Raw genomic sequence first — 23895 nt, 5'->3', positions numbered from 1 at the left:
GACAGGCACATGTTAAGAAGGGCAGGCTCCATCTGTGTTCAAAAGCCATCAGAGCTACTGCACCTCCCAGTGGATGGCTGCGGAATAGCAAACGAAACGGAAACTTGAAAAGTCATAACATAGAAACGAGAAAAATACAAAAAAATTATAGGGTCTCTCTTTTTATTTTTATTCTTAAAATATTTGACAACTGGTTTCAACTCTTTGCATATTTTTTGTGTGAAATATTCTATTTGTAATCCTGTTCACGTACTTCCAAACGTCATGATGCCTATTTTATTTAAAGCGAATGTATTGTCAGTGGCAGGGTGGAGCAGTGGTTAGCATGTCCGGCTGACAGTTCAGGGAACCAAGTTCAAAATCCACCTCACTCTGACCTTCCCGCATGGGTTTTCACCACAAAAATATGCATGGCAGGTGTATTGGACATACAAAATTGTGATTGGGTGCGGGGTTGTTCGTCTTTGTGTGCCCTGTGATTGGCTGGCAACCAATCCAGTGTGTCCCCAACCAACTGCCCAAAGCCAGCTGGGATAGGCACCAGCAAGCCTGCTACCCTTGTGAGGATAAGTGGCTAGAGAAAATGGATTGGAAGATGGAATGTATTATCAGGGGTGGCTAGTCCCCTTATTTATCACCACCTACATCTCAGGGAAGAATTTAATATCTGTGACTTTTTGCCATTTTCAATCGGATACAATATTCTTTGACCGTTTGATATTCTACTACCGTTCATTTAGCATGCATATTTAGGTGTAATGTAGTTCAACCACCTAGTGCAGTGCTCTCCAACCTTTTGATCCCCGCGGCCCAGTCAACGCCTTAAATTTAGACTGCGGACCGGGGGGCTGTCTGCTCTAAAAACCACATCATCCTTGTCTACGCCTCATCATCATTGTCTACACCTCAGATTTATATTGATTTATATTGCGAGGGGGGGCGGGGGGCTGGGGCTGGCTGCTTTAAAAACCACATCACATACGTATGGACGGGGCTTTCTGTCGCTGTTGTAGTTTTTGTCCACTTTTTTTTTTTTTATCGTGCGAGGAGAGAGGAGGGGAGTGGAGCGAGCTTGATGTGCACAGTAAGGAAGAGTACCACATGAGTACGCTGCCAGGCACTAGACCACACAAGCACACAGATTGGATAATTTCCCACGGCACACCTGACAATTTCTCAGTGGTTGAAAAACACTGACCTAGTGTGTGGATGTTACTTGATGACAATGTTTTTTTTCTCATGATTTTCTCGGTGTGCTCAACCACATCACTTGATGTGCAACTTAAGATGGCATTTGTTAGCTCTTGCTCTCCTTTCCATTGGGAGACTTTGTGGATGTACTAATATACTCCTCAACCACATGAAGTGAAATGTCAAATGTTTGTACAATCAATAACAGTGGCTAGACAGAAGCAAAGGTCTCCATCATTTTATCTCATTTTTTTATTTTGGCAAGGGGATGACAAAAAAAATCAGCAGCAAGAAAACTCAAGTATCACTGATTGAATTTGAATGTTTTTAGGAGAGTTATGCTGCCTTCCTTAGCAGAATGGCTATGTTGCTTGTGATGCAAATCAGTGTTTATGTTGTTCCAGCCTCTCACTGCTTCTCTCTTGCCCAAGTACACACTTAGATTCACATTCGAGTGCTAGTGTGTGTTTGCTCGCGCTACATGACAATAGCGTGTGCACACAAAGCCAGTGGCAAGACACAGGGAGTAATGAGAGCACCAATAGGAGTTCAGCAAACCAGTGTACGTTCTGTTTGAATAATTCAACACAGCCATGTTGTTGTGAACGACTCATGGACTAAGTTGCAGTTGGTCAATTGTTGCTTTCTAGTGGCCATTCATAATACTGCAGGGCCCACAGAAGACCAGTGGGCGTTTAAAGAGGCCTTATGATCATCTCCAAAGGCTCTACACCTGGGGGAACTCATTTTTATTGTGGGCCACATTGTAGTTATAGTTTCTGTCAGAGGGCCGGAATGACCGTGGGGGGGTAGGTAGAATCAGGTAGAACGCAGAATTTACAAGACTAGCAGAGAAATGTTGAGGTTGTGAACAGACACATAGTCTTTTACGTAGTGATTTGTATTTTCATACATTTTAAATATGGCCTTTTTCCACACATAACTGGTGTTCCTGAAATTGACTGTTTAGCTATTAAGACTATGAGGACAAGGCGGCGTTCCCGTATTGTGCTTTAAAAACAAAATTTCGTGTATAAAATGTTACATCCTGCCCTTTGAACCCCATTTTGCTTTATTTATCTTTCACCAGGTTTCTTTTTCACTTCATCATTTCTCTAGAAAAATATAATCAATAATGAATCAAAACATTGCTTTACCTTTTCATGTTATTGATTGCCACGTGTCCTGGGTTTTTAAAAGTCAGTAGGCAAAGGTCAAACCGCATCTTTGTTTACTCATTCCTGCCTGCTAGTCTTCCTGTTTATATAAGTTCATCAAATGTGCGTGGGTGTGATTTGCAGTGCTGTTCTGAGTCGTAAGTTTGAAGTGAATATCTGATGCAAAGGTTACAAGGGTATGTAATGCAAACAATCTCAAGCACATGACAGCATTTGTCTCAAAAGTTCTGCCCTTAACAAAACTAAACACATTCAGATTTGATTGATGCTGTCAGTGAAAACAACTAATGTTTGTGGTTGTAAGTTACAGTGGTGTATACCATCATAAGAGAAGACATTGATATATATATATATACATTTCAGTCTACCTCGATTTAGAACTTAGTGACAACACTTAGGATAATTAGTTATCCATTATATACATATTATTGAATGGATGCTTCCAAACTGATTTTTTTTTTTTTTTTATCTTTGCAAAAGATAGACTGGTTATAAAAACATGAACCAATTTGGATAAATCATCAAGTGCTTTCAGCTCAAGTAAACTTAATTGATTGGAATGGTTTCCGCCAAAATACATGCATGTGCTCCAGTGGCGCAATCGGTTAGCGCGCGGTACTTATAAGACAGTAACCAGCTGAGTAATGCCGAGGTTGTGAGTTCAAGCCTCACCTGGAGCAGCGAGCACTGTGAAGTTACCACAACGCTTTGTTTTTCCCACATTTTGTCATCTTCCAGCAACATCCTTGAGCTGTTTTTATAGCTTAAAGGGACAGTGTGTAAGATTTTCATTAAAAAGTAATACATTAAATGACTGTAAATTTCAAAAACTTGCAAATAAATGTGAGATCAACGGTATGTTTTAAAAATACTCAGTTTAGTTATCATGGAATTATATTACATGGGGGGTGTCACTTCTCCGGAGGTGGCCATTTTGGTTATAGCTATGGACAATGGTGAATGCTGCACCTGCAGCACCCCCTGCTGTCCGTAATAAAAAACGGCCAAAATCTTACACACTATCCCTTTAAAATCCAAAATGCGGTAAATTCAGTTGTGAAAATAGTTTTCTATTTTTTTTAATAAATTCAGAAAATGACAATAAAAACATTTTTCACAATGTCATAATGGGGTCTTATGTGGAGAATTTTGAGGTAAGAGATTAATTTCACACAGTTTGGAATGAGGCTGTAACATGGCAAAATGTGGAAAAAGTGAAGCACTGTGAAAAGTATCCTTATAATTTACAGAAAAAATACGTATCTATGTTATACGTAAAACATTGAAATGAGGAAGCAGTTTAACACATTCATTGCCAGCCCAGCAAAGATTAATTATTGACTTCTAGAGCTCTCAATGGCAGTGAATGAGTTAAGAATAAAATCTCCATGATGAGCACAGTATGTTGTTTGTGGTGATGAACACAGACACACACGCACTCATACATACACATACAGATCTAACATCTGGCCCAGATGTGAGCTGGAGCATAGGGTTAGGGTTAGTACCATACAGTGTGGGCGGGGGTAAAAATGTAACACAGCGCATCATTGTTTCCTTTGTTTTGATAATATCAGAAGAAATTAAGCACCTATTGTATTGATGAGTATCTTTATTTCAGCAAAGGGATTGCATGGAATCATTTCACTTGACACTGTTACTCTGTGAGCCACAATCAGTTTTGTTTACCTTGCGAGTGACGAGATGCCACTTCCTTCCGGGTGTTGTTGAACACACTGCAAAGCATCACTGTCCAATCAGACGTATGAGCCCAACACAGCAGGCACGTCATGTGGGCCATGCGGATTACATCCTCTAATCTGCCAGTCATGAAAATCCAACCACAGATGTAAAAAAACAGAAAGGTAGTAGATGGAGTAACAAATGGGATGGATGTTGGTTGGAAGTAAGATGAGGCATCACGTCGTCAGCCCGATGGAGAGTTGAGAAGACAAAACCAAACCATCGAGTGTCAAGTGAGTGTTTTAACTCTGCTTATATTTTGGCTTGAGCATTGATGAGCATGAAATAAGAAAAAGGATGTGGTTGAACGTTGTTCTAATTATATGGTTACACTTTTCCATGTGAATATCTTTTCTTGCTAAATATAAAAATAGATGTTTTGTCAAATAAATTACAGTATATATTGTGTATATACATATATCTATATATATATCCATCGATCTATATATATATATATATGTATATATATATATATATATATATATATATATATATATATATATATATATATATATATATATATATATATATATATCCATCGATCTATATATATATATATATATATATATATATCTATATATATCTATATCTATATATATATATATATATATATATATATATATATATATATATATATATATATATATATATATATATATATATCCATCGATCTATATATATATATATATATATCCATCGATCTATATATATATATATATATATATATATATATATATATATATATATATATATATATATATATATATATATATATATATATATATATATATATATATCTAAAGAGAGAGAGAGAGAGCAGTGTTTATCAATTATTTTGAGCAAAGCCCCCCCAACCCTCTACAAACACAAACACATGCACACACACCCACACACGCACACACAGACACACACACACAAAACACTTGTCGCGGTGACTATAAATAAGATCATCATCTATAAAACAGAGGAGCACTAATACCTTAAACATTTCAACTAGGAAAAAAGCTATAAAACATTGTGCTGATTTTTTTTCTTTTAAATCAGATAAATGAAGTAACCATTAATGGCTACAACAAGCACATTGGCAATGAGCTGTTCACTCTTTTTGTCACTGAGAAATATTTCTCCATGATGTCTCTTGAGGAGCTTGTTGACAGCAATTTTAAAAATTTAAATCCAGCAAAGGCTTTAAAATTAATAAATCTTATGTTTCATGTTTATCATCACCATAAAGTCCTGTTGAGTACAATTAGATACATTAAAATACATATTTTTTAAACTTAGAAGATACTGAAAACTCAAAGAAAGATAGAAATTGGTTAGTAGAAATCCCCTTCACCAGTTCAACCAGGAACCTTTTTACAGGTTTTGCTTTTATTTTGTAGCTTGGTTACTTGCTTTTACTTGTACGTAATACCTCTTCTAGTAAGTCTAAATTGAAATAAATTGTAATTCGTGTTCCAACGAATTAGTTGGTGAACAGTATTTGCAAGACAGAAACCAGCATAACAATGCCAAGGTTGTGAGTTCATTCCTTACCAGCAGTTGAGTTGAGGTACTTTATGATTTTTTCCAGCTTTCAAAAAGTGGTGCTTAGTAACATGGCTGAACCAGGCACCAGGAAGAAGCCCCCTTGGCTCAATCTGGACATCCCAATCATCCAGTTGACATCCGACGACACGCCTATACAGAAGGAGGTACTGTAATTCCAAACAGATGGCAGCACAATCATATATTACAAAGCGTGACTTGTTTTCTCCGACAGCACATAAATAATTTCTATCATAACGTAATCAATTTTATTGCCATAACACCAGGGTTAGAAAAAAAACCATATAAAAAATTAATTTCACATTATAACAAACACCCAAATCAACTATTAGCAAACACCAGTGTTTTAAAACCTTGTTCCAAAATCTCTCATGAATTAATTATCATATTTAATTTTTTTGTTTTGATACATTGCCATACCACAGTCTTACCTGCATATGAACTACAGTATTTTTAAACAATTTATGCACATAATTCCTGAGGGCCCTTTTGGGGAATTGATGTTGTGTGCAACTTCTAGTTTTCAATTGCTCGTTTTCAGTGTCCGGTAGACAATTTGGGTTGATTACATAGGGTTTCACGGAGCAGGTTATTTATTTATTTATTTGCCTTTTGTAAACAACTCTATGCCCTTTTTACACTGAAAAATATCCGGCATGGCTTGGGGACGGACTTGTTGCACTTTTGACGGACATACGGTAGTTTACGGTAGTTTCTTGCTCCAATCCCGGCAGGGATGAGATAAAGAACACAAAAGATACACACAAAAGATATAACCATGGAATTTTCGTTTGAAATTACACCACCTCAACTTTGTTACCTATGCTTCTTTTCATCTTTTGGACGAAGAGCCTGACGTCACATGTGTTGCAACTTGTGCTAATGTGTTGATTCGCCATCAGCTATGTTATTTATGTGTATGGAAGACAAGACTTTAGTGTTAAGTTTGTAATTGTGATAGAAAGGGGACTGCGCACAGTTACTAAGTAAACAATACGGTCGATACGTCATACCGGAAGTTGTTACCGCAATTTACGGGTTAGGCTACCGGGGCGAAGGTGGTTGTTTTCTTCTTAAAACCAAGAATAATAAGCAAAGCCCCTTTAATCCAAAATAATACATGTTTCACTTACTAAAAATGATTCTGCGACGCGCACTTTTTAGCTTAGTTTAGCATTTAGCACAACTCTACACTTAGCTCATATTATAATTTACATTGGCGTCTCATTAAATAACACAGTTAAACGTGGGTTTCTGTTGCAACTTTAAACCACGTAAACGCTATCACATTTTCAACATTGGAAACACTTGATGACAATCATGACCACTTTTTAATTTTTTGTTTCATTTACACATTGAACTTATTTTTACCTGTCAAACAATGCATCACACGGTGTCCTCCGTGCGCGGCTTGTTTTACGCCATTCTTCACTACCACGTCTTCTTTTTACATTAATCGGCATCTGCTCTGATTTGCAAGTTTCCAAGCACCCTCTGCTGGCCAAACTTATATTGCACCCAGCGATATCTCGCGCTGTTACAACGTACATGCCCCCTTCCAGAATTTCTGTATTTTTCGTGCATTTATCACACGCAAATGTTCCATTTCATCAAACCAAATTTAATACCACACCGAGACAACCCAAGGAAATATTGGATGCACTTTCTAAATGATGATTTAATTTATCAAGGGGGGTTTCACCACATCTGAAAAATAAAAGGGGCAAGTACTTTTGCTAAGCACTGTGAAACGTTTATCATAGTGCCACACTATATTCTCTTTAAGAAACAGTTTGATCATGCTTAGAAGTCAGTACTATGGTGTTTCTACCAACATTTATTTGAGTTTTGTAATACCTAATTTATTTCTACACAGCTAAGTGAGCGCTTGGCTTCTTCTGAATACCATCTGTGTATACCACCTGTGTCCATCCTCTCATATTACCATTCATATCTAATTTCTTTGCATATACAATACTTATTTTATTAATAAGTTAATAAGAGAGAACTTCACACAGGATGGCCTGAGCAAACCATTCTTCCATCGAGCTGCCATGTGTGTGGGAATAAGACTCGCTAAAGCACTAACATTTTAAATGTTGCATGCTAACACGTAGCATGAAGACAGAAAGTAGAGAGTGCAGGAGACATGACAATTTCACATGATGCCTTTTAATACTATTATAACACTGTACTGCTACTGTAATACCACTGTTTGCCTAGTGAGAAGTGATACAATGCTAAGCGGCTAATAATTATCTCCCGTTTGGTAATTGTGTATTGTAGCCACTAAAACGCCAACGCAGTGTTAGCATGCCAGCAGCAAACTCTCAGGCCTGCATGACCGCCTTAGAAACATCCAAAAACTACCTCAGACCTCCTCTGGAGACAGTGCCCTCCATCACATTATCCAAGGGGTAAGAACACACACGCACACATGCACGCACGCACACACACACACACACACACACACACACACACACACACACACACACACACACACACACACACACACACACACGCACACACACACGCACACACACACACACACACACACACATCAACCAGCTGTCTATTCCTGTCTCCTTTCATACACTCTTTTTCATTAATACATTCTGCCAAACTCTTAACTTCCTCTATTTTGTCTTGCTGCGATTTCTCCCCACTCTGATTTTCTTTGTGCTGCTCCCGTTTTTCCTCTTTCTTCTTTTGGCAATGAGGCAGTGAGAAAAAAGTGCACTTTGAGCGAGTCAACACAATTCCCCCTAAAGGCCGACGGTGCCCCAGGAGGGTGTCTACTGAACGAAGGCGGTCCTGCATCCCCAAAATACTGACGCGGCGACGCTCGTCCATACCCAAACAGATTATCAGGTACAGAATGTTTTTAATAAGCTAAACCACTCGAACATCAAAGATGCCAGGAACTAAAACTCTTTCTTATACTCTTTCTTTCTTATATGTGGCGAAACTGCTCTCATACATTAAACTAAAATATATATGCTGTGTTTTTTCAAAATCAGGCATGTTTACAAAAATGAAACTTGAGATATTGATATAATATTTTAATTCTGCCCTTAGTCACGATAAAATGATATACCTCAAAAAGTGATAATGAAGGTGATTTACTAATTTGATGAAGTTACAGCAATTTGAATGATGGCGAGTTGAAATCCCTAGTTTTGAGAAAAACAAGTTTAAAGTTTTGGCACACTCATCTTTCAATGTTGCACATTGTCTACTATCTCCTTTTTTTCATACATTTTGATTACAATTTGAACATTTTGGCTGCTGGAAAATGAAAGGAGAGGCCTAAAGGATCTCCCTGACTTAAGCCTGGTTTTGTGAAAATGCATCATATACACAAACACACACACACGCTGAAACAAACACATACTCACACACACAAATATACTGTACATGCACTTAATTTTTTTTAGAATTTTCATTTGTACTTTTAAGAAAAGAAAGTAATAGATATCATCCATCCATCCATCCATTTTTTTCACGTGATTTTAGTCATCCAATCCCAGGTAACTAAGGGCGAGAGGCTAATGGTTTATGTCATTATTGCAATCGTGTGTTTGTGTGATGTGCGTTTTTGCCTGGTGGAGATCATATTTTTGCAATCATTTTGGGGACCTATTATTCTTGTGGGGTGATGAGGTTATGGGCCCCACTGGTCCAGACTTCTTTCTGAGGGTCAAGGCTTGGTTTTAGAGTTTAGGTTTGAATTGGATTTTGATTGAGGTACGGTAAGAGTTCGGGTTAGGCCAGGGATGGGCAAACTGTTTGACTCGAGGGCCACAAAACGTTCAAAAATTTGACAAGAAAATTAACAAAAGCATTACAACAGCGTTATTCAAGTCCCATGGATTTAACCATTCATTGAAATGACTCTTACTAGAACGGAAAATGAAATGCACAAAATATTTTTTTTTAGTTCTGACAATTACCATGTTAAAGCACTGATAGTTCCGCAATCCTTCAGGATTAACATTATCATTCTCCTCCTGACTGATAATTTCTTCAAGTTTCTTCAAGCTTAACAGGCTACATACGGCCCCCAGGCCGTAGTGTTAGGCAATCAGTTGTGGTGGTTAAGGTTAGGTTTAGGAAACGCATTGTGTCAGTGGGAAGGCCCCACTAAGAAAGACAAACCTGCGTCTATGCGTGTATGCGTGTATGCGTGAGCGTGTGCCTGTGCGTGTCATGTCCAGGCAAGACCCGGTCCCCACCCTCCTTCTCCTCCCTGCTAATGTGTGTGATTCTCTCTCTCTCCTTTTAATCTTGATGTGTGTGGAGTTCTGGTATGTTAGCGGTAGAACTCATGTTTACACACACACACTCCTTCACAATAAAGTACAGCGACACACACTCATACACATACTCTCTCTCTACACACACAGCACATTCACTGTAGGGGCTCAGAAAAGGGAGGCACATTGACTTTGACAAGGAACAGAGACACTCATCTTGTTTTCCCAGGAAGTTTGATCCTTTTTTGGGTGAATAGTGGGAGGCGTGCCAGCCACTGACACTTCCACACTCTCTTCTCACACATTGAGACAGAAGACCCTGTTGTGGTGTACCGCTGACAAAGGGTCAGAGCAGTTAGGATCATCCCGCTCAGACCAGCTGCTGGACGTCAGGACTTCCTCATCTCACTGGTGATGCCAGCTTTTCTCAAACCTTCGATTAAATAAGCCTGACTTTGGAAGTCCAACAGAGTCCGAACATGTGGTGATTATCCTTACTGGAAGGAAAACGTGGTGACCCGGATATCCAGAAATCCCCTTTTGGAATAGTCAAGGGTGTTTTGAGCTGTTGGATCTGGCTTAAAGTGTTTGTTTTTTGGGACAATATGTTAGCCACACTGGTAATGGAGGTGGCAAAGGTCCATATTCACTGCCCCACTCAGGTATGAGCTGCAGCCAAGACCCATACAGGGGCTCCGTCAACAGGTGAGTTGGCTTTGCATTTCTAAATAAATAAATAGAGTTATTTGACAGCAATGCTGATTAAAGTCGGTGTGCAGCTGGAAAACCTCATGAAATGCCATCAAACAACAATTTCACAAATAGTGGAAACTAAAGTGAATGAGCTTCCTTTGACATTTTGTGGAAGAGCATGAAATGTTCCTGCTTGTCACTGTGTCACTCAAATACATTTGAACAAAGATACATTATTTGTAAATCAATATTTCTGTACCAACTTAGTAAAATTGGATAATTTGATTGTCTCTTGCCATTTCACTCTGGTTGGAAGTCACTCAGTGTAGAAGTTCATCATGGGCTCGTATCCCACAAAGTGATGGTGCGTGCTACAAGGACTCCAGCTCTGAAAATAGATGCATGGATCATCTCTATACCCTTCTGTAAATCCATATTTAAAGATATACTGTATTTTACTACTTTATTTACTAGGCCTAAATTAAGTCGAAATTTTGCTGGTTTACCGAAGTGTTAAGCAATGATGATGGTATTCACAAAATGCAAAAAATATATTACTATCAATATTTTGCCCATAAATAAATGGAGTTCATCAATTGCATTTAAATTCAAACTACTCCTCACTTCAAAATACATACATATTTATATTGTTTAATTAAGTTTGTGCTAGGTTAGCATAACTTTGCATACTAACATCTTTGTATGCTACATACTATGGTGTATATATCCATGCATCCATCCATCCATCCATTTTCTGTGGTCGGTTATCCTCACTATGGTCGCAGTCATAATGGTACGAATCCTAGCCGTCTCCAGGTAGGATTCAGGCAACCAATTCAAGATTCAAGAGTTCTATTATTATATGCATAGTAATACTGTACTACACAATGAAATTCTTGTTCTCTTCACTTCCCTGAGCAGACTACATTCCACAAATAAAGTAGGCAATAAAACACACAAAAAAAATTAATAGTAATGAAGCACTAAAAAATGAACAGTATCACATTCTGAGCATATTATAGAGTAGATGGAGTGGAGGAAACTGTATACGCATGAGGATGATAATGCAAAATATGTAATCAGCAGCTTTCCTGCACTGTGCAGGATTTCTAAGGGGCATGTGTGCATGCGGTAAAGTGACTGGTGATGAGGCAGATTACTGTGTGTGGGATTTGTTCAAAATCTGGATGGCCTGTATAAACATCCAACCATCCATCCATTTTCTAGAGCCGCTTAGCCTCACAAGGGTCGCAGGCGCATATCCCAGCTGTCTTCAGGCAGTAGGTGGGCGAGACCCTGAATCGGTTGCCAACCAATTGTAGGGCACACAGAACTGAAAAACTATTTGTGCACCCAGTTAAACTTAAGGACAATTTAATATGTCCAATACACCTGACATGCATGTTTTTGGAATATGGGAGGAAGCCAGAGTGCCTTGAGAGAACCAACGAGCTTGGGGAGAACATGCAAACTCCACACAGGAAGACCGAAGCCAGCTGGATTCGAACTCGGGTCTCTTAACAGTGAGGCGGACGCGCTAACCACTGTTCCATTGAGCCACCGCTATATAAATTCTACCGTCCAATTTACATGTTTTTCTATTGAGAAATCCTATTGCTATTTTCCATGTTACCACTTTGTCGACCTTACTACTTTACTTTGACAGAAAAGAATTCGTAAGGTAATGCTAGCAGCATTGGCACATTAGCAAGTCACGGATGTGTTTGATACCGAGCTGATACATTATTTTGTATACCTTTTAAATCGCATGTTGATCAATAAGATTAATGCTGCAAATGCCAGTTACTAACACAATGTTTAGGTTTATAAAAATGGGAATTCTTGCATAGAGGCTAGTGTCAATAGTACACTAGCAAGGATAGCCCAAAGAGGTTGATGATACTGTACATTAAATATTACATTTGATGCTGTGTATGTGACAACCTGGAATTCTTTTTTTTTTTTTTAATATTAAGACTCATGTTGTTACCCACATTCACAATGTTTGACAAAATATCACTTGCGAGTGACAGTGGCATGCTTTCTAAACTCACAGGCAGCTTTAGATATGGCCTTTTATCAAATTTTTCTTTGTGTTGTCTTCATGAATTATGAATTACTTAACCTTTGTGTGTGTTGTGTGTACACTCAAATTGTGATACATTTTAATAGGCCTTTGTAGTCCACTTTAGATCACGTGTGAGTGAATGTAATGTGTACTTGTTGGTGCTTGTGTGCATACCTGTTCATCTAAACACCCACTAACAAATATAATCCATTCTAAAACCAACATTCATTCACAATGAGTGTGTTTGTTTTTTAAATTAATATGGTGGATCACAGTATTCTGGATTTTTTTTTGTCAATTATAGTGTCAAATAAGCTTTGTAAGGACAACAACTTCTCTCTTCAATGTGTTTAAAAGGCTCATCCAGCTGGTGTCCTTCATGATGATCCCTCTGTGTTTATTACTGAGTGTAATGCTCTCCAAACATTTCACCATTATGGCCTTACAGTTGATACATGCACAGTCAGAGTATACAGAGGAATCTTGTTGTTCATGATTTAAAAAGTTTCCACTATGTCTGACTATCATTGACGTAATCTAAAAGGAAAAAGTTTCTTTTTTCTGATGACATTTTTCAGGGGTACAGCAGACTGGTTTGGTGTTAGCAAGGACGGTGACAGCTGCCAGCGATGGAGGAGGAAGAGCCTGCAGCATTGCAGTCATCTCTACGGTGGTCTAAAGGCTCAGGTGATGAGGGGCATGGAGCTGCAGAGCCAAGACAATCTCTCCCTTGCCAGCACTGAGACCCCTCCTCCCCTTTACCTCCCACCCCGCCACCCTAGTCACCATCACTATGGCATGCAGAGGGTATGCCATGGCCTGGGCCTTTTGATTTATTACCACTTGAGTCAAAGTCATGATATTAGGAAGCACAAGACCGATCGACTTATTGTTCTTAATTTCAGCTCATATTTTCTAAATTCTATTTTGGAAAAATATGCAAATCAATGTTATAATTCTAATTGATCTGAAAATACAGAGAGGTACCTTGATTATAAAATGCGCCAAAATACAAGTTTTCAGTTATGAGCCTATAATGCAGTCAATTTTTTTGTGCTTTGTCAGCGGGAAAAAAACTGACATACAAGTGAGGTTTTTTTGTATTAGGTGAGTCATGAAATGAAATGTAACCCGTTCTTTAAAAACAAGGCCAAGTGTTATTTCTTTAAATTGTTCAATTCCACTCCTAATTAAAGTGAACCAAGACACTTAACACAAAACACTGAGAATTACGCATAAAATTATCCAAACCACCTACTTTTGAAAGCCCACTAGTTTGATGCTAACACATAATATGAAACTTTATAGACATGCAAAGGAAACTATATCTACCATAACTACCGAAACTACCATAATGTAATTATTGCTCTACTATTATTCCTTCAAAAATTATAATGACTTACAAAACATGGTGAAGCAACACAGACAGGGTAAAATACTCATAGGAAAAGAATATATCCTTTCTGCTCTGATAAAGCAAACATAAATTTCGTTACATTGTGTTAGTACATCTGAAACATTCTTCATGTTTCATCTTCCGATTAGCATGTACAGTATTATTATTTATGTCTGCCCTGGTTCATAAATGTACAATAGGAGAAGTGGAACAATGTCCAATGAATGAAAGCGAAAAAAATGTTATGGCATTTTTTATATGCTACAATACAATTTATAATGCTACATGTACTGTAAATGTATTAATTAAAATCATGTTATGAAAATTTGATGGAGATTTTGCAGAGTTAGGAAAGATCAATGGCATTTGTTTTGATCATAATGAGGAAAGCTGCTTTGAGGTGTTCTTGGTCATAGAGCATGTTGAACTTTTAAAACTTTTAAATCATGGCACCACTGCGATTTTAAACACGCAAATAAGCCGAGGGTAAAAATTAATTGAAGTTGTAATAGTTGAACATAAAATAACATTTACATCATTTGAAGCATAGCCAGGTATTGATCGGCTCAAAGTGAAGTTGTTTGTCTCATTTGCACATGCAGATTGTGGACCCCCTGGCTCGTGGACGTGCCTTCCGTATGGTGGAAGAGGTAGATGGTGTTGGCGTGCTGCCGACTCCCACCAATGCCTGCACGGCCTCCCTGTGCTCCTTTTCCAGCTCTCGTTCGGCCCTCAGCAGGTTGCCACGGCGACGCAAACGAGAGTCTGTTGCCATCATGAGCCTCAAAGCTGCCGCGGCACTGATGAGGGTGATTTACAAAACACATCTGTCAAGACTCCCTAAAAACAAGAATGCTGTGTTCAATAATCTTTTTTAATTAAAGATAATAACAACAACACCTCACAACGTTTTAACAGTGATGTAACCACTGTTGCTAAGCGTGTTTGGATGAAAAAAAAGACTTAATATTGAGTGCTCAGTGTTGTGCCATGCGTGTCTGATTTAATAAACTTTGGAGCTAAATTTGCTGTGATATAGCTAAGCGTATTTTATCCAGCACTTCCAAAACACTATTGTTTTCTTTCTTTCTGCTCTAAAATTTCATCCTACACCACTGCCAATGCGAATCCAAATAAAACTTCACAAACATAAAAACATACATTTTGCTAATGCTTCGCTACAACGCAATTAAACGGTTCCCTTCATGTTCCAGTTAATTTTCTCTTAATTTGAAAAGAAAATATATTTTTCTCCTTTCATGACACTAACCCCTAGTTAGTTACCTGGGGTTTTCAAACATGGTTGGTCATGTGTGCAAGTGCAGAATCTCTTTTAAAATCTTATGTCTGCCCTGAAGTGCCTTCACGTAACCTCATATGGCATTCATACCTCCGTTTGAGAACGCCGCACTACAGCATTACCTTATAATGTGATGCAGTTTGAAATCCCAGAAACCTTCTAACAATTTTTTCGACGTCCTATAAGCACACAGTGGAGTGTCTAGTTCTAGCCATAAAACCCTTGCTTCAGATACGTGCCTATAGAATGAAGTACAAAAAAAATCTTGCCTGCTACTAATTCAAAGAATATGGTCATTTGTTTTTTCCTTGTAAGAAAGTGTTTATAAATCCAGTAGATGTGTGGTTGAATGTGCATTTGCCTGTTATGTAAGAAAGATTTATTTATTTACAGTAAAGCACGGATGATAGTGACCTACTTCGTGACCTGCTACACACACAAAGAGCTGGATCATTGAGTGAATCATCAGAGCAGATGGTCCACAGTAATGTATAGTCAGGGCTTGTAGAAAGTGTCTTCTACGTCGAGGAATTTTTCAGGAATACAGCGCTAATCCATTGACACACGAGACACACTTCACTGCCGCCCTGCAATCATCAGGCACAGAGAAAAACACACTATTAACAAAATATTATTTGTATGTACAGGGCCGTGCATTAGGTGAAAGTGCCACAGGACGATTTCGCAGGCGAAGTTTCCTACATCCTAATTTGTATGAAGATGACACTGTAGACTTCCCTGATGATCTGGACACATCTTTCTTCACTGGAGTGAGTACTCTTCACATATACTGTATAACTACTTCCTCAGAGCAAAACTGTCAGCTTTTGAGAATTCTCTGTTTGTGTTGTCATGTGCTTTAGGAGGGTCTGCCCGATGAGCTCTCCAGTTATGCAGATGAGGTTTTTGAGACGGCATCGGAGGCGGCGTGCCATCACCTGGATGAGGGTGAGCTTACTGGAAGTCCTCTGGATAGGAACGAATTGGAAAGGAGTCACCTGATGCTGTAAGTTGATTTGTTCATGGTATTCGGCCAATGTGAAATTATGATATTGACTTTACCCTTTAAAAAAAAATCTTTTAAAAAAAACAAAATACGAAAAGTCAAATAAATAGTGTTAATTTTTGGGAACTTTTAAATTTTCACCAAATAGTGGTTGCGACCCTGGGAACTTGCTGTATTTTTACTTATGTTTAAAATTAAAACCAACATAAGCCAAAAAATCATTACAAAATGTCGAAAACTTTATTGTAGTAAACTAGTAAGCTACTTATTCACTAGTTGTTACGTTAATTTTAATTTTCACCACATGCTAATGATGATAGAAGCTCCCTGAGCTTTAGACTTTAAGTTAGAAGTTCAAATCAAAGACTAAAAAAAAATGCATTCAATTTATAAATGTAAAAAGTAGATCTGAAAACATATGCATGAGGACATTTTAACTATGGCTTTGAGTTTCTCACCTGAAAAATAATATATACAGTGCTAGCTGTCAATTGAGACCCATTTTTAACAATCCGATTGGAAAAAAAATGTGAATAAATACAGTTTTCAATGACCGAAAAATGACATTTTGTCTGCTAATTTTAAGTGTCAAGCCTTAAAGCCTTGTTCATATACTGCTTGTCTAGAAAAAAGGTTAACAAATAGACATGTTTGACCAAACATGGTGAATAATCATGATTAATAATCGTGATTTCAATATTGACCAAAATAATCGTGAGTATTATTTTGAACATAATCGTGCAGCCCTAATTGATTGGTGACCACACTGTGTGTAGTGTGTGTGGAGTATAGAAAATGAATGACTGGATGCTACGCTTACTTTCAGGCCATTAGAGCGAGGATGGCGCAAAGCAAAAGACGGCTCACTGGTCCAACCCCAGGTTCGGGTACACCAAGGACCGGTGAGTCGGCAGCGTGGGCAAAGGATCACAGTGCCCGTCAAGAAGCTGTTCGCTCGAGAGAAGAGACCTTACGGGCTCGGCATGGTTGGCCGTCTCACCAACCGAACATACCGAAAGCGCATAGACAGCTTTGTCAAGAGACAGATTGAAGATATGGATGATCACAGGTAAGACAATAAACAACAACAACAAAAAATTCAAGTTGCTCAGGGCTCAAGGAAACCACAAATCTCAGTTTGTGGGCAGTCTCAGACTCTGGGCCATTTGTGTGGGCTCAATTTGTAGACGTCACATGACCGAATTCAGAAAACAGGTGATTGATTGGTCATTTGTGCCCTGCACAACTGTAATGTTATTTTTAAGCCTTGTCTAAACTTAACCAGGGCTCTTTAAACCCAGCTAATTCTCCCCTCACCAAGTGTGGAAAAAAATCCTTCAATATAGCTTTGTTTATTTAACAAAAAAGTGTGTTTTTATTCTTTTACAAGCATGCCAAGCTGCTAACCGGGAGTAGTTTCACCAAATTTTGTCCAATGATAAAGAATTTTTGTCTTTTAATGTCACGTGCTGGCGTCTTTGACAGGAATTAGAGTGGAGTAAGGACATAACGCTCCAGTTTTTGGAGACCTTGTTTTTTTATTTAAAAATAAATAAATAAAATAAAACAGGCACATACATATGATAGTGTAAATTGGAGACATTTAGCACCCATTTGCAAAATCCATGTTGACATGTAGACTATGCCTCCGTCGGTGGCAAACGGCAAAATGGCCGCCCCTGAGATCAATAAAATTGTGTGGGTTTTGCAGCACAATTCCACAAAAACAAAATTGATTGCTGCGTTTACATTCATACTACACTATTAGAACATATCATAATAAAGTACTATTTTGGATTGACTCCCCCTTTAAGTGAAAAAAAAAATGAAACTTTAACAATTATAAAACTATACCCATTTTGATAAATCTGAGACTAGTCCAAGATTTAACACATTCTCTCCAAATTATACTCGCCTCAGAAGTTGAAAATGTAATGCACACATTTTGACTGGAGAATTACTTACCGACACGTTTTCAAATGTAGGAAGTAAAAGCAAAACATAAAAATAAAGATTTACACAAAGTACACATTTTATTCCTCCGGTGGTTGTTGACTGATACTCTCCTGATGTCCTCATCATCAGACCTTTCTTCAGCTACTGGATCACATTCGTCCATTTACTAATCACCATCCTGTCCGTCACCATCCACGGCATTGCTCCTGTGGGCTTCTCACAACATGAAACTGTTGATTCGGTCAGTAACATGTTTGTGTACATGTACCCAGAAAACATTCCGAATGAAAAGATCATGCTAATTTCTTTTTCCTTAAATACTTTCCAGGTTTTAAGGAACAAGGGTGTGTACGAAAATGTGAAATTTGTGCAACAACAAAATTTCTGGATTGGTCCAAGTTCAGTGAGTACTTGCAATATTTTCAAGTCATTATGTATTCTTTAATGGTACGTTAGAATCTAGAATCATGGATATGAAACCAAAAAAAACAACAAAAAACATACTGTATAGATATTGCTGTTTAGTAATAGTAGTAGTAGCAGTAGTAGTATTAGTAGCACTAGCAGTAGTAAGAGTGGTACTTTTAGTATTTCAGCATATTTGTATTCCATTTTTATAGCTAGCATAGCGTCCATGTACTAGTACACGCTTTATTTTTTAACTCATTCAATCCCAAAGGCACACTGTATAAGTTTTGACAGAATTTCAACCTCAGGTATTTAGTTCCTTTTTTTTTGTCCAGGATTGGCTAAAGGAGGGTCTAAAAATGGCTCATACTAAATGAATTAGGAACTAAACTCTAAACATTTAACTAAACATTTAATTTAGGTAATTAATCACTGAAGAAATCAATTACTTTATTCCTTTAGTAGGTAATCCATTTTTGTTCAGTTATAACTAAGTTGCAAAGTATTCAATTAAGAATTAATTTGTTGCTAAAGTAATTGATTACTTAAGAAACCAGTACTAAAGTCTTGGCTTACTTTAGGTAATTTAGTACTAAAGTAATGATTGAAGTTTTTCAGTATTTTTTTTACCCTAAAATAATCGAGTACATTAGAACTGAATTATCGAATGTCATTTATATTTGTCTTTCTTTTCTTTTCCAAGTTTGGCTAAAGGAATATCCAAAAATGGCTGGTACTAAGTGAATTAAGGTCTAAACTATTTCAGTGCTTGATTATTTTAGCACTGAACTACTTTAGTTCTTAATTCAGCCATTTTAAGACTATATATATATATATATATATATATATATATATATATATATATATATATATATATATATATATATATATATATATATATATATATATATATATATATATATATATATATATATATATATATATATATATATATATATTATTTATCTGTATGCCTGGGATTGAATGTCCAGACTGTTAAACGTAAAAAAAAATATTTTATAATAACAATTATTATTATTGTTGAATTGTTATTGTCTTCAGTTATTATTAATATTATTGGTGTTGTTTTTTGTTGTAGTAGTAGTAGTAGTAGTAGTAGTAGTAGTAGTAGTAGTAGTAGTAGTAATAGTAGTGGTAGTAGTAGTAGTAGTAGTAGTAGTAGTAGTAGTAGTAGTAGTAGTAGTAGTAATAGTAGTTGTAGTAGAGGTCGTAATCATATTAGTTGTCGTGAATGGTAAATTGAAGTAGTAGTAGTGTATAAGCAGTATGCTATAGTCCAGAAACAGTTTGGCCAAGAAAGAACTTTTTAAACTATACATTTTGACCAAATATTTTCTTTTCTAGCCAACTATTGAGGCTAAACATCCTTGAATTAATAGCAAACGGAGAGTTATTGTAAACTGTCATTTCCATATTCAATATTCACCAAAGCAGACACATTTATTAGATTAATTGAAACTGGGGAACAAGGTAAATAGAATAAAGAAGTATAGTAGTGGTGGCAAATGTACCTGACACATTAATAATAGAATTTACCAATGAGATTTACTTTTTTTTCTACCAGTAGGTACATAATCCTAAAGCAATAAAATGCTATCTGGGAAAGGATAAGATCAATTGATCTTATCACACCAATTGGTTATGTGATAAACTAATCACGTTTCTACATTTCTGCAAGGAAGCGCTGATCCATCTGGGAGCCAAATTCTCCCCTTGCATGCGTCAGGATCGAGAGATCCACAAACTTGTGCAGGAGAAGAGAATCAAAGAAAGAGAGTCGGGCTGCTGTGTGAGGAACGATCGCTCGGGATGTTTACAGACTTTGCAAGAGGAGTGCTCAGTCAGTGCACTTTGGACTTAAAAAGCCTATTTTTACCTGTAATATTTAATGGTAATGAATGTATTATTTCCTCCCTTGTAGACCACCTTGGCATTGTGGGTAAAGTGGCCTCAGCATCACAGTGCTCCTTATATGAATGGTAAATTACGTCAATATGGTGCTGTCTGCCATCAGGATCCCAGGTAAAATGGAATTGGAGTGTATGTTATTAACTGCGTCATATGTTTTCACATGAAAATCAGCCTCAATGTTTCATTTATTCCCCTTTGTTCCCATCTATTTTGCAGAATTTGTCAGGAGCCGGCCTCTGTTTCACCTCATGAGTGGCCTGAAGACATTACCAAGTGGCCAGTGAGTAAAATGACATGGTCAGGATAATCAATAAAATACCTAAAAATCCTAAGTGTTCCTTAAAAATATGACCTGGCTTTTATTCTCCAAAATATCTAATACTATTGTAATTCAATGTAACATTATGGCGTTTAAATATAAACGCTGCCCTTTGATACGAACTAATAATAAGCCTCACATAAAAATTGTACCTAAATATAAGTTTGAAAATAGCAGATTTCAAGGATTAACTGCACATTTATTGTACTGTTGGTAAAATGCAGCTGAACTGATCTTAGTGGGTCTTTTGTATACTACTAGAGGGAACCACCGTAACAGTACAGGATACTCTACTCTTATGTGTCGCTTGCAGATTTGCACACGGTACAATTTTGTGAACCACACCAATCTTCCCCACATCGATTGTACCATCACAGGCCGGCCCTGTTGCATCGGAACCAAAGGCCGGTAAGAATCTAATGTCGCTGAAATTCACAAACGATGATCATTGATGAATACAGAAGTCTGTCACTACCTTGACAGTCCTACATATTAAGACGTCTCGAATTCTGTTAAGATAGCTAGCAACATTTATTTGTATTTTGTTGTATTATGTATTTTATCAATATTCTAAATTAAATGAAAAACTGTATTTATTGATTGTATAATATTTTTATATAGATGTGAAATCACTTCCAGAGAGTACTGTGACTTCATGCACGGCTACTTCCATGAAGAAGCCACTCTCTGCTCACAGGTGCCCCCCCAGACACACACACACTTTTTAACATCCAATATATATTCATTCTTCTAAAGCAGCAGCATTAAGAAATTTGACATGACCTAATTTTACACTTTTGATGCTGCACTGGCTTGTAAGGAGAATAATGTGGCCATTGTTTCCATGGTAACGTCATATCACCTCGTGATCACACAATTTTGATTTTCATACAATGTTTTACATCAGATGGGATCTGGCAATATTTATGCATTAAAAACATTGACCAATGGTGTTGTTTTTATTTTTTATACTTCTCTGTAAATATCAGAGGTTAAAATACACATTATAGAAAACCATTTGAGCATTTCGAAAGTGCAATTTAAGGCTCATAGAGCATTCCAAATTTATCCTGTAGTATGACATGATTATGGCCTATCAGTATTAGCGCTGTCAATGTTCCTCCACTAGGTGGCGTGCATGGATGACGTGTGTGGCCTCCTGCCTTTCCTCAATCCTGAAGTCCCAGACCAGTTTTCCCGATTGTGGCTGTCCCTCTTCCTTCATGCTGGGTAACTTTGTTCTCTCATTGGTTAATCTTTAAATAAGCCTCACTCTTTTGAGGAGTGTGCTTGACTCCTTATATAATTTCAAATTCACTACATAATCAATCTGTTCAACAAGTTGACCAGCTTCAGTCGAACTCCAATCAACCCAATTTGTACAAGTAACCCAAATTCCACAGCTAATCATTTGCAAAAAGTGTGCTTCATCTGCAGTTTTGCAAATAATATTTCACAGAATTTATTATCTGTCTTTAGGATTCTTCACTGCCTGGTGTCAGTTTTGTTCCAAATGACAGTGCTTCGAGATCTGGAAAAGCTAGCTGGTTGGCTGCGGATCTCTATCATCTACATGCTTAGTGGCATCACAGGCAACTTGGCGTCCGCCATTTTTCTGCCTTACAGAGCAGAGGTACAAAAAAATACACGTGATCTACTATACACGGTACATGGAAAAAAAACACTTTTTAAAGACAACTAAAATGTTCAACACTGAAAACACAAAACCAAACTAAAAGATTTAGAATGAAGTTTGTAGCTCTGCAACAAGTTATTACAATAATGTTCATATTTGCAAGGACAAGACATACTTTAAAATACATTACCCCCTGCAGTCAGGCCACGGACCTCTGGGGGTCCGCGGATCCCACTTTGGAAACCACTGACATAGGGTCCCAATTGAGTAGAAAATTTGCTCTTCGTTAAGGTGGGTCCTGCTGGCAGCCAGTTCGGCATCCTGTCGTGCCTCTTTGTGGAGCTCTTTCAGAGCTGGCAGATCCTCGAGAGGCCATGGCGGGCGTTTGGAAAGCTGTCTGCCATTTCCGTATTCTTTTTTTCCTTCGGTTTGTTGCCTTGGATTGACAACTTTGCCCACGTCTGCGGTTTTATCTCAGGATTCTTCTTATCTTTTGCCTTTTTGCCATACATCAGGTGAGTGTGGCTGTTGCAATGATCGATGGAAACATTAGGTCTATGTCACCTCATCACTTACTGATTATAATAATAATAATTCAATAAATACAGCTTGTATTTCTTTGCTGTTTCAGCTTTGGGCGCTCAGACATGTACCGCAAGAGGGTCCAGATCTGTGTATTCCTACTGGTTTTCGCAGCTCTGCTCTCCTCCCTGGCTGTCCTCTTCTACGTTTACCCCGTAAAGTGTGACTGGTGCGAGTACCTTACCTGCATCCCTATCACGGACAAGTTCTGCGAGAAGTATGACCTCAACGCAAACCTCCTTTAGCCCACGTTTGTGTGAACAGTTTGTCTGTGGAGAGATGGGCTGCACTGAGTTTTCAAGTGAAAAGAGTCTCCTGCAAAATTACGGATTTTTGAAATGTTCTGCTAGTCTCCCCCACATGGTAAAAGCAAAAATCCAAAAACCCTGAAGCACTTGATTAGCAGAACCGATTTTTACAAGTTTTGCTAATGACTCAAATTATTTTTTCATTGTATAAACTCACATGGCTTGCCATGAGCATATTGAGTTGTCATTATCATCATTATTGTTATTATTAATATTATTATTTTCAAAAAATAGCGAGCAAATGCTCTTTTTGAGGTTTTTAAACATTTGAAATATATTTTTTGAACGCATTTTTCAATTAAAAAAACGTGTTATTCAGTATACAAGAGAACCATGTTCAATGTTCAGCAAAATAAACCTGAAACATTTGAA

The 23895-nt window shown here is 37.5% G+C and overlaps 1 protein-coding gene, 1 long non-coding RNA gene and 1 other non-coding gene across 5 annotated transcripts; 2 read left to right on the top strand and 1 right to left on the bottom strand.

Moving 5' to 3' along the window:
* LOC148409348 (uncharacterized) lies at positions 1 to 7150 on the bottom strand. The gene is made up of 4 exons (XR_015868313.1): positions 7035 to 7150; positions 5652 to 5812; positions 4059 to 4189; positions 1 to 77 (listed from the first exon to the last, which is right to left on the bottom strand). It is a non-coding gene; the product is annotated as an uncharacterized LOC148409348 (long non-coding RNA).
* On the top strand, positions 2956 to 3049 carry trnai-uau (transfer RNA isoleucine (anticodon UAU)). The gene is made up of 2 exons: positions 2956 to 2993; positions 3014 to 3049. It is a non-coding gene; the product is annotated as a tRNA-Ile (tRNA).
* rhbdf1b (rhomboid 5 homolog 1b (Drosophila)) lies at positions 4143 to 23895 on the top strand. 3 transcript variants are annotated; one of them, XM_088438409.1, is made up of 20 exons: positions 4143 to 4345; positions 5689 to 5809; positions 7950 to 8080; positions 8388 to 8534; positions 13259 to 13367; positions 14679 to 14885; positions 16024 to 16146; positions 16240 to 16382; positions 17209 to 17451; positions 18468 to 18579; positions 18667 to 18741; positions 20446 to 20607; positions 20689 to 20789; positions 20895 to 20958; positions 21311 to 21405; positions 21619 to 21694; positions 22127 to 22227; positions 22477 to 22630; positions 22925 to 23148; positions 23265 to 23895. In XM_088438409.1, exons 2-20 carry the CDS (start codon positions 5714 to 5716, stop codon positions 23458 to 23460), a joined length of 2559 nt encoding a protein of 852 aa, XP_088294535.1. In that variant the 5' UTR covers positions 4143 to 4345; positions 5689 to 5713; the 3' UTR covers positions 23461 to 23895. The 3 variants fall into 3 exon arrangements, with proteins under 3 accessions (XP_088294535.1, XP_088294534.1, XP_088294536.1); XM_088438408.1 differs by having other exon boundaries at positions 13259 to 13487; XM_088438410.1 differs by lacking the exons at positions 4143 to 4345; positions 5689 to 5809; positions 7950 to 8080; positions 8388 to 8534 and adding an exon at positions 10062 to 10624 and having other exon boundaries at positions 13259 to 13487.

This window comes from Hippichthys cyanospilos, chromosome 17 (genome assembly GCF_059441005.1).
Source record: "Hippichthys cyanospilos isolate Australia breed blue-spotted pipefish chromosome 17, RoL_Hcya_1.0, whole genome shotgun sequence".
Classification (NCBI taxonomy): Eukaryota; Metazoa; Chordata; class Actinopteri; order Syngnathiformes; family Syngnathidae; genus Hippichthys; species Hippichthys cyanospilos.
The sequence above is the reverse complement of the archived record's forward strand: the minus strand, read 5'-3'. Positions and strand labels throughout refer to the sequence as shown.

Excerpts from the sequence above, each read along its gene's own strand:
- rhbdf1b (XM_088438408.1), top strand. The coding sequence starts at position 5,714 with ATGGCTGAACCAGGCACCAGGAAGAAGCCCCCTTGGCTCAATCTGGAC. Across the intron at positions 21,695-22,126 it reads AAGCCACTCTCTGCTCACAG|GTGGCGTGCATGGATGACGT; the intron begins GTGCCCCCCCAG and ends TTCCTCCACTAG. Across the intron at positions 22,631-22,924 it reads TTCTGCCTTACAGAGCAGAG|GTGGGTCCTGCTGGCAGCCA; the intron begins GTACAAAAAAAT and ends CTCTTCGTTAAG.